General features: G+C 36.0%; 1 protein-coding gene across 1 annotated transcript; it reads right to left on the bottom strand.

The window, feature by feature from the left end:
• Positions 1–7,363: 7,363 nt before the first annotated feature.
• Positions 7,364–10,094, bottom strand: LOC149179090 (cytokinin hydroxylase-like). The gene is made up of 5 exons (XM_089423774.1): positions 9,781–10,094; positions 9,449–9,675; positions 8,504–8,760; positions 8,021–8,411; positions 7,364–7,921 (listed from the first exon to the last, which is right to left on the bottom strand). The coding sequence occupies exons 1-5, from the start codon at positions 10,031–10,033 to the stop codon at positions 7,496–7,498; spliced, it is 1,554 nt and encodes a 517-aa protein (XP_089279900.1). The 5' UTR covers positions 10,034–10,094; the 3' UTR covers positions 7,364–7,495.
• Between the last annotated feature and the right edge of the window lie 1,713 nt (positions 10,095–11,807).

Raw genomic sequence — 11,807 nt, 5'->3', positions numbered from 1 at the left:
GTGTGACTCACATCTCCATTGATTCTTCAACAAATTGTGACATAACTTGTTGCTGCATGTCACTTTCCTTTGTATCAAACTTTGTTTCCAAAATCTTCCATGCTTCTTTGGAAGATGTAGCTTTTGCTATATTGCACAAACACTTCTCATCTAACGTTTGTTTTATAAGATCCATTACTAAAGAATCACATACTTCATCATATGGGTCATTAGACCGGTACTGAATCAACTATTTATATCGAAGAAAAGTTTTCATGTTGAAAACCAAAGAATCAAAATTTTTACTAGTAAATTTTAGAAGTATTACCAAATCCATCCCATTCATCCTTGAATTGTTTCGCTTGATTTGTCTATCTTTTAGATGCCTCAGTTGTGGTGAGCACCTCTATGAGCTCTTCAAAATACTCTTGCTCTTGCTTTTGATTTCTTTTCTTGATGTGCTTCAATCTCTCTTTGCAACTCATATATTCTACTTCTTTCCTTATTGTGAGTGTTCTTTCCATATTACCCACTAAATAAATATAATTTTCAATATGCCCTCTCATAATACAAAATATGCTCTTTCACTTTTTTTCTACTAATCTCTTTCTTGACAATAAAATAAAATTCTAAACTCCTTTTTCAAATAAAAATAAGAATAAGAATAAATTCTCTTTTAAATAAAACTTCCCAATGAACCTTTCACAATGTACCAACTAAAAGGCAAGTATAAGCTTTTTAAAATGCCAATCCACTTAAAACATAAACTCCAAAACTTAAAACTCATGATCACTTTGTTGCGACTACAATTAATGACCAAAAATATTGTGGACCGAGGTTCCACTCAAAAGAACGACCGCAATTCTAATTGGATGGCGGCTTTGCTCACAACGATGACTAGGAAATAATTTTATATGCAAACTATGACTTCCTGCGTATGATGGAAACCTCGCGCTTACGACTCACCAAACAGAAGGGAACGACTACTGTACTCGCGACCCCGCCTTTGACTCATCAAAATGCTTCTCAACTTTTTGAACTGAGAGGCAACAATATTACGTTGAACGTTGAATCTTTGCAACTTGCTTGTGGTTGACGATGATGGCTTTGCCAATCAGGTAGAGGCACATGGCTCAAGACTATGCCTTGACGGTAGTGGAAAAAACCCTTTCGACTTCTTGGTCGTGACTTATTACTCGTATAGTGTAACTTTGCAACCTGCGGCTGCAAACTCTGTGGCTCGTTCAATTTCTTTTGACTTGGTTTTGATACCACGAGGTAGAGATAATGATACAAACACAAGGTAGATAAATACACAAGCTTATGCTTAATAAAGAATTTCTATTTATTAATTATTCTCTTATATATATTCACTTAAATGTGCCTCTTCTCTCTTTTTGCTTCACATCACAATAACCTAATCCCAACCACTCATATATAAACACAAAAATTTCTAAATATAAAATCATGCGAACTTTAATTTTCTTATTGTAGAATATAAAATGACTTATTTGATAAGCCAACAATACTATGAAGAAAAATACATATAAAAAAAATATAAAACAAATAAAACAAAGTTAACTCTAAAATAAATCTACTGGCATTATAGCTAATTTCCAGCACCACTACAGCTAATTTCCACCACTGACCACCTTAACAATTTGCTGCCTTAATTTTGCAGAGAACACAAAATCTGCTGACTAATTTGTCCGCAATTTACATAACTAATTAAGCATTATTCCCAACACTCCCCCTTAATGATTAATGAGGATTTACTCTCTTATCTCATAGTGCCAAAGACTGATCTTTTGCAACTGCTTTGGTGAAGATATATGCTGAGTATTTATATGCTTCAATTCAATATCCTTCTTCTGCACCAAATCTCTAACGAAGTGATATTTCAGGTCAAAATGCTTTGTCGTGTTGTGATGAACTGGATTCTATGCTAACTTGATGGCACTTACAGTATCACAATAAATCACTTTAGGCTGAATTTGTTTTTCTCCAATTTCTTCCAAAATTTTTCTGAGCCAAAGAGCTGCTATACCTGTTGAGGTAACTGCAACATACTCCGCTTCTGTGGATGAGAGGGCAACAATGCTTTGCTTTTTTGAGCTCCATGTAATGAAACCAAAACCAAAAGAGAAACAATTTCCATATGTGGACTTACGGTCATCAAGGCTACCTCCCCAATCTGAATCACTAAATCCAACAAGATTGAACTTTTTAGAAGTGTAGTAATAAATAAAATTTAGAGTGCCTTTCACATACCTTAAAATCCTCTTAGCTACCTTCATATGTATTTCAGATGGATTTGTCATATACCTTGAAACAAGTGAAACTGAATATGTAATATCAAGCCTTGTGTGGGTTAGAAATATCAAGCTCCCCACAATACTTCAATAAGTTTTCTCATCAACTAAATCAGCACCATCATCTCTACATAACACCTCTCCATGAAAACTTGGAGTAGGGGATGGATTACAATTAAGCATATCAAATTAATTTAGCATATCCTGTGCATACTTTGTCTGAAAAATGAAAATCTCATCCTTACTTTGATAAACTTCCATTCCTAGAAAATATTTCATGATGCCTAGATCTTTCATCTCAAATTCATTCATCATAGCAACTTTGAATTTATCATTCATCTTAGAACTACTGCCCATATACAATAGATCATCAACATACAAACTTATGATTAGAATATCAATACCTTCTTGTTTGTAGTAAAGGGTAGGATCACTCTTACTTCTGTGGAAGCCATTTTCCTGAAACTATCCATCAATCCTTGCATACCACTCTCTTGGTGCTTGCTTGAAACCATAGAAAGCCTTCTTCAACTTGTAGACATTATTCTCCAAATGTATGCTCCACTTTTTCTGAGTTGCTAATGAAATCAACACTCTAATGGTCTCCTATCTTGCTACTAGTGCAACTGTCTCTTCATAATCAATTCCATACTTCTGTGTGAATCCTTTAGCAACTAATCTTGCTTTGTGTCTTTCAACACTCCCATCACTGTTATATTTAGTCTTATAGACCCATTTGGTGCCAATCGTTTTCTTGTCATTTGGAAGCTCTGTCAACTTCCAAGTGTCATTCCTTTGAATGGAATCCATCTCTTCCTGCATGGCTTGCATCCAAACCTCATTAGTACATGCATCTTCAAAACATGATGGTTCAAATTCAGCCTTGGCTAATAAAGCAAAATTGACTATCTCAACTATTGGGCTTTCTTCATGTGCTTGATTTGCACTCCTCTGATAAATATCACTAAATCTTCTTACCTTCCTTGTAGAACTTGGAGAAGAAGTTGGACTTGAACTTGATGTTGAAGAAATTGATGAAGGGTTGCTTGGTGGAGTTAAGCCACTAGTTACAGAAACATTAGTTGGTTGTTCATGATCATTATCAACAATTATATCATCATTCAAAACAGATTTTGTCTTCTCAATATGGCCTTTTTGATGACCATAAACTCCCCCTTCATAAAAAATTACATCTCTTAAGACAATAAGCTTGTTAGTTAGAGGATTATACAATTTATAAGCCTTGCTTGTCTCACTATACCTAATAAAAATACATAACTCACTCTTTGCATCTAACTTTTTTCTATTTTGATCAGGTACATGCACATAAGCCAAAAACCAAAAACTTTGAAATGATTAACATTAGGCCTTTTTCCATACCAAGCTTCATAAGGAGTCATCTTTACCAAAAACTTTGAAATGATTAACATTAGGCCTTTTTCCATACCAAGCTTCATAAGGAGTCATCTTTTCCAGTGCAATGATGGGGCTACGATTGAGGATGTATACTGCTGTAGCAACTGTATCTCCCCAATAAGAGTTGCTCAATCCCTTTGTTTGTAGCATGCATCTTGCCATTTCAACCACAGTACGATTTTTTCTTTCATCTATGCCATTCTGTTGGGGTGTGTATGTTGTAGTATGTTGCCACCTGATGCCATTCATATCACAATAACTCTGGAAAGATTTTGAGCAGAATTCTCCTCCACGGTCACTCTACAAACATTTGATCTTGTACCCTCTCTCATTTCCTACAAGGGCTTTGAACTTATTGAATGTATCCATGGCTTCACTTTTTGCCTTCAAAAAAATACCCAACAATTTCGTGAGTAATCATCAATAAAAGTGATGAAATATGATGACTTACCCAAACTCTTAGTCTACATAGGACCACATATGTCTGAAGTGGGTGATGAGCCCTCCATGCACTGCCCTTTGGAAACCTTTCCCTTGCATGCTTTCCTTTAGCACATCCTTCGCAAACCTCCTTATGCTCTTCTACTTTGGGCAAACCAGAAACTAATGCATGTGAGGTTAGAAACTTCAAACTATGAAAATTTAAATGCCCATACCTGAGATGCCATAACCAACTTGAGTCCTCATAAGCCATATTTGCAAGATTGTTGTTATGTTCATCAAACCTCAAGGGAAACATCCTATTTCTTTTCATAGGCACAACAATGATCACCCTATTTCCCTTATTCTTATCATAGATAGTACATGACTTATTTTCAAAGACTACTTTATAATTTTTCTCACACAGCTACCCAACACTCAACAAATTATGCTTCAATTGTGGAGTATAATAAATGTCATGAATACTCTTTATACCTTCTTTTGTTTGGACCTCCATAACTCCTTTGGCAGCAACTTCCAATGATTTATCATCACCAAGTTGAACCTTGGATTTGAAACTTCCATCCTTTGCTGAAAACAACTTCTCATTCCCTGTCATATGGTTAAAGCATCCAGAATCTAGGTACCAAACATCTTTGCTAGTATTTTCACCTTTGGAATAAGATAAAAATAAGTGATCTAGAGGATAATCACCACTTTCTTGAGCATAATTAGCATTTTTACCTTCTTTCAATCTGCATTCTCTTTCAAAGTGGCCATACCTGTTACAATAGTAACATTGAACATTTCTCTTATCAAATCTATCTCTACCTCTTGAATAATTTTGGCTTTGCCATTTACCTTGACCTTGATTGCTTTTGGTACTACTGCTACTTGCATCTTCATTCTTTGTAATTTGTAATTTAGAGGAAAAAACTTTCTCTACACCTTCAAAAGTGTCTTTCAATATTTCTTCATGAGACATCAAAGATCCAACCAATTGATCAAACTGCAGTTTTTTCAAATCCTTAATTTCTTTCATGATTATTGCAACATGATTTCATCTATGTGTTAAAGATCTCAATACTTTTTTAATTAAAACTTCATTACTTATAGTTTCTCCAAGTGTAGCCATTTTATTGACCACATCTTTGACTCTCACACAATAGTTACTCACACTTTCAGCTTCTTGCATCTTCAAATTCTCGAACTCTCGCTTCAATGTTTGAAGCTTAACCACCTTAACTTGATCACTCCCTTGGTAAGCTTCTTGTAGAGTCTCCCGGGCAGCTTTAGCAGTTTTTGATCCTGATATTCTTGGAAATAAGCTCTTATCAAGAGCTATCTGAATGTGAAACAAAGCTTGAGCATTCTTTTTCCTTGCTTCCTTTCTTGTTGTTCTTTCATTGGCTGTAAGGGCATTCCAATCAGGTGGCTCCTCATATCTTGATTCAACTATCTCCCACAAATCTTTTCCAATAAAAAAGGTTAGCATCTTAATGCACCAATAATCATAATCATTCCCATCAAATTCTAGAACTAGCATTTGGTTAGAATTCGACACGATTAACTTTGGCGAAATTCCAACAATAAAAATTTAACCCAAAACAATTTTACCTGCTCTAATACCACTTGTAGAATATGAAATGACTTATTTCCAGCCAGCTGATAAGCCAACAATACTATGAAGAAAAATACATATAAAACAAATAAAACATAGTTACTGTGTGAGCTAAAAACTACTGCAAATCTCATATATATTAATTGAAACATTAACTACATTATTATATAGTAAAAATATTACTAAAATGTTTATTAGTAAACTCTGAAATAAATCTGTTGGCATTACAGCTAATTTCCAGCACTGACCACCTTAACAATTTGCTGCCTTAGTTCTGCAGAGAACACAAAATCTGCTGACTAATTTGTCAGCAATTTACATAACTAATTAAGCATTATTCCCAACACCTATCCTCATTCAAACTAAGACTTGATTCTTTAACTAAACTTTTCCAACTTCACTTTAACTTAAATCAATGTTTTGCTTTTCCTTAACTTAACTCTTAACTCAGTGTTTTGCTTTTCCTTAACTTAACCCAACTCTTAGTGCATTACATATATATGGGAATAATTGCATTTAGAGAAACTAGGTCTACACGGTTGGAGTGTTAAGTGTTAGGATTATGATGAGGTAATAATTTAGTAGAGAAAACCGACATGCGGGGTCATGCCTGGTGAGGGAATTATTAGGAGCGATGCCAACGACGACCAACGAGATATCCAACGCAAAGATTAACAATGAAATTGGGCTCGAGGAATGATAACTGCTAGGGCGGAGTAACATCTCTTGACCTTTCCAGAATTGACATAATTGGAAAGATAGAAAATTTATGAAACGTTAAGTGACGGGGAGGAACCAAAATCGTAGAACTCTTTAAGTGCCTTAGAAGGAAGATTGAAGATTCCTTTGACCTAGTCTACCATTTAGCATTTAGCAATTCTTATATGAGTTCAAACTTTGTAAGTTTTGTTAGAAACACTAAGAAAATATAGATATATATACGTGAGTGACCCTACCAAACCAAACCAAACCAAACAATTTTCCAATAAGATTACCATTACAAAAAGGAAACAAAATAGTTCACAAACTTGAAAGCGACAAAACTTGTGACTCTATACCAATGATTCACAAAACTTGTGGCTATAATACCATGCTAAAAACGCACAAAAATAATAACCAGAATTTAGATAAACTTATATACTTACATTTTATTCACACAATATACATATTAATACATAATTTTTTAAACTTTGATTTTCATCTACTAAATCATGACTTAGACTTTAATAATTATTAGAATTCCTCCCCCACCAAAACTGATACCACACATAATAATAAATTAGGTATATCCCTATCTAATAATTCATCTACTTTTACTATTTGGTCATTGCATATTAAATTAATTATATTACCAATATCTTCGTGAGTTTAAGAAATGCCGTTTATATACTGAACAAATTCTTTTACTTTCCTTCCGCTTTGCGCTTCAATTATGAGTGGTGGCCCACTTACTGGAGGTAAAAGATCATTCTGCAAATTCTTGAAACAAATTCTGCTCGCTTGGAGCTAAAATAAGATCACGCGGTCCATATTTCTCAGATAAAGCTGGACACTAAAATCAAATCCAAACCAGTCGTACCGTGAACCACAGTCCAACCATTTACCACTGATCTACTTTGAAACACAGCCAACCCTCTATTTAAATGCAGAATGCTATTGCAACAGAGAAGGAAGTTACGGAGACATTACAGAGGCATGGGAGAGCAGATTCTATGTAACCTAGTTTTGATAAAGGTTTAGCCGGTGTTTATATTTTGTGAAGAATGAGCTGCATTCCTTTAGAGGGCATGATGCTTAATAGAGAAGTGGGAGAGTGTTTGTAATTGGGCGATATAGAAAAGGCAAATTTAGACAATATCATGCTAAGTATGACCTTCTGCTCCATGTGAGCCAGCTTCTCACCAGGGCAAATTCTTCCCCCGAACCCAAATGGAATGAATCCACCGCTCTTCCTCTTTCTATTGCTCGTAATGTCGAAACGATCTGGGTCGAACTCATACACATCGTCTTCTCCCCATATATCAGGATCTGCATGCATGCCCACTATGTTGATGAACACAGACATTCCTTTGGGTATTGCAAAGCTCTTCAGCTGTACGTCTTGCTTGGCCTGTCTGACTGTGTAAGAAACAGGGGGGTACAGTCTCATGGACTCCTTCAGAACAATGGTCATCTGCACACATAAATAATCCCACATCAGTTGTGATGATCAGCTCCCATATATAAAAGGCATCAAAAGCTTCATCAGTAGCATACTAATAATACCACTTACGTTCTTCATTCTGGTGAGCATGTTGCTGTCTGGATGATGAGCTCCTCTGGTGATCTCCATAACCTCGCCTCTAACTCTGTCCTGCCATGCGGGATTGAGCGCCAATAACATCAGTGTCCACGTCAGTGACAGTTTGGTTGTTTCCTGCCCTGCTATCAAAAGCGTCTTGCATTCGTCCACCACGTCTTGAATCGTTATGCAGTTCGTTAACCCTTTGCTGCTTGTACAGGGCATACCAGCTTCCATTTTCATTTCTGATAACAGAAGCCCCAGCATATCATCTCCAAAGCCCGCGCCGGCGCTGGATTTCTGCAGGCGTTCTTCAATGAGACGCATGACTAAGAAGTTGGCCTCAGCTCCTAGTTCCCGAGCTTTCTTGTTGGGTATCAACCTAGCGAAGTGCACACAACATTCTTCCTGTGTTTTAATATCAATGAAGAAGCTAAGGTACATAATAGAGAGACAATGGGAATTTCACCGTACCTGCTAATTCCAGGGATCCCAACAAATCTGTTAGCGCTGAAAATAGCCTGTTGCAGAAGCTTGAGCTTATCTAGTATCTGAAAGCCGTTTTCGTAGCTGCTGCCGAACAACAGTTTGGAGATAACTTGGGCGGTTACCTTATTCAAATCTTCATCCACGTCAATTTCTACGCCACACCCATTTCCTTTCTCCCTCATCTTCTCGGCCCATCCATCCAGAACTGCTCCACAAGCCTCCACCACCGTGGCCAACATCCCCTGATTGACAATTCTTATATACATTAATAATTGTGCTGAAAAAAATTAAGTCCTCAGCAACATTAGCATAAATATTAAGAAAAAACGTTCTTAAATAAAAGAAGTATGTCATTAAAATGAGATAGGTATAGATTTAAAAAAAAAAAAAATACTCTGATACTCCAGATGAGAAAGAAATTTCAATTGAAGTGAGACACTCTCGCAAGTTGAGAGAAAAAAATTCTCTTACCAAAAGATATACCAAAATGGAATAAAGAAAAAGGTGTTCTGATAACCATTAAAAAAAACACTCATTAGGGTGAGAACAACTCTTGCAACCTGAGAGAAAATTTGTGTGATATATGTAAATAAAAATATGATAAAAGGTTGCTACTGCAACCTGGCAGGACAAATGCTCTTACAGTTTGGAGAAAAGAAATCTATCTAATAAAACGAAGGCCTCAGCAAGTTTATAAGTGAAAGGTGACCTTACAATATAGGTGAAAGAAATACATTATTAAATTAATATATTTCTACAACAAGGTTTGTCTCTGACCTAAATCTATAGTTGTGATTCTTGAGTACTGTAAATTTGATGGCCATCGTCTAAAACTCAAATATAAAAGGAAATCCTAAACTGTATTTATATTTTTAAGCTGCTGGAAATTTTTTATGGCTTTAATCGTGAAGAAGAGGCTATTCCCTGCACCTTAATTTTCTCGGCTGTAAGTGCCTGTGCAACTATACGACGCTGGTGGAGCCAGTCCTGATCTTCTGCCATGATAAGTCCATTGCCAAAGAGCGGATATCTGTCACTCTTCAGAAATGCGGGCCTCCCCCAGTTGAACGACCCGGATGAGCTTATTTCGTTTATCATCTCCGGCTCTTGTACATATAAAACTGCCTCCGTTCCGAGCCAGTATACGAACTTTTTCCCTGCATTCATGCAACACATTAAACACTTCTCTGTAACTGACAATGAATATAAACTAAATGCAATATATAATTGTGACAGGGAATGTGAATGAATGAAAGACGAACCGTATTTTTTCTTCCATTCCCCGAAGTATGGGAAGAAACGACGTTCCAAGTTGTTGTCAACAGGTGACTTCGTCTCGGCAGCTCTAACGGTGATTTTCTTAATGTCGAGGACATTTCCCAGCAGAAACATTGGATTTGGTCCCGATATTCCTTGACGGTACATTATCATCTTCATTTCAGTCTGCGGTCGACTGAGGCAGCAATATATCTTGTAAATAACAGCCAAGAAGAAGATTGTGAGCAGTATGGCCATTGAAGCTGCACAAAACGTATTATTATGACTGCAAATAACCACGACAGATATGATATCTCCCTTTTTCTTCTTCAAGAAATATCATCCATCCACTTGTTCGCGAGATCTTTATATAAAGTCCCTACGATAGAGTATTTGATTCCAATTCATTTGATATTTCTCTCGGTTCCGTTGGATAAGAGAGAGCAATTAAATAGAGCTGTCCGCAAGTGGGTGAAGGAAAGGAGGGTGTGTCCAGGTAGAGGACGAGGAAATTTTGTCTGTCCATCAGTTTTGTTCGTTACCGCTACATCGTATGTGGTTCTGCTAATTTGACGTGGAATTCTGTGTGTTGAGCAGGCATGTAAAGTGTGCTTATTTGATTCCTCTCCTGGATGGTGAACCATGTAAATGACAACCAGGAGCAATTAATTCAACGCTCTGCCTTCACGTGGATTGTACTCATCTATCAACCTTAATCCAATCACAACTATTCCCCTTCGTCACCAATATTCGCTCCATCAATGCCATAGATAGCCGCATAACCATGACACCAAATTATGGTTGTAGCATATCCATATACAGAACCCACAAATATATTTTATTAAATCTGATGTATTTATATAATATTATCTTATATTATGGGTGTTGAGCAAACATGTAAAGTGTGCTGATTTGTTGATTTGTTTTGTCTAGACAAAGCTCTGCTTGCATGTATATTGAACTTTATATTTAAGACAAAAATAGTTTAAGACAAAAGTATTTTAAAATAAAAACGTTTTAGGACAAAATTTTATATTTAAGACAAAAATAATTTAAAATGAAAATATTTTGAGACAAAACTTTATATTTAAGACAAAAACAATTTAAAACAAAATTATTTTAAGACAAAACTTTATATTTAACACAAAAATAAATTGAGATAAAAATATTTTAACACAAAACTTTATAGTTAAGACAATGGCCACTTTAAATGAAACCTACTTAATACAATTAACAATTAAGACACAAACATATCAATTTAAGACAATATTATCTAACAATTGCAAAATTGACTCTGATACTGCACCCTAAGTCTACCAGCGTGCAGGCAACTACTGTCTTGCGCATATACCGAGGTTGTTATTTTACTTACCGTTCACGTTATTTTATATAAACACAACGATTTGTTGGGCTCCTTGTTTTGGGGGGTTAGTCGACTAAGAAGAACGTGACAACTTTTACTGACAAGATTTCTCGGACATCAATTCCTCTTTTGTCCCTTTCATATCTGCGGATACGATTAAAGACAACATCCCTATCATTTCATTCGGCACTGCTACATGGAGGCGGATTTTAAGACAATTTTTTAAGAGAAAAGAAATATTTTGTCTTAAAATTTTCAATACGAGGCACTAGTAAAAAAAGGTAAAGGTAAAGGATTAGAGGTCTATCTACTAGCCTTCACCAAGTGGTTGGTTTACCATAGTTGTGAAGAGATATTCAACAAAGGAAAAGTGTTCCTGAGACACATAGCCATGGGGCAGGTGAAGCAGATCGAGGTTCGTGTGAAGAACCTATATAGGCTAGATGTGGAACACTGTGCTGCATTAAGCACTAAGGCAGAGAAAGTGTAGGTCACGATGTTAATGAATTTTGGCACAAAATACTTGGTCATTTGCATCACAATACCTCAAATATTATACAACAAATAACCATTGGCCTCCCTAAAGGAGCACTTAAGCAGTAGGATATATGCAAAGGATGTATGTTGCGGAAATACATAAAATCCACATTCCATGATCGGGACAACAAA

Source organism: Pinus tabuliformis, chromosome 4_1 (assembly GCF_031772625.1).
Source record: "Pinus tabuliformis cultivar Carrire ecotype Pingquan chromosome 4_1, CPIR1, whole genome shotgun sequence".
Lineage (NCBI taxonomy): Eukaryota > Viridiplantae > Streptophyta > Pinopsida > Pinales > Pinaceae > Pinus > Pinus tabuliformis.
Note: the sequence above shows the minus strand (reverse complement) of the source record. Positions and strands in the feature narration are given on the sequence as shown.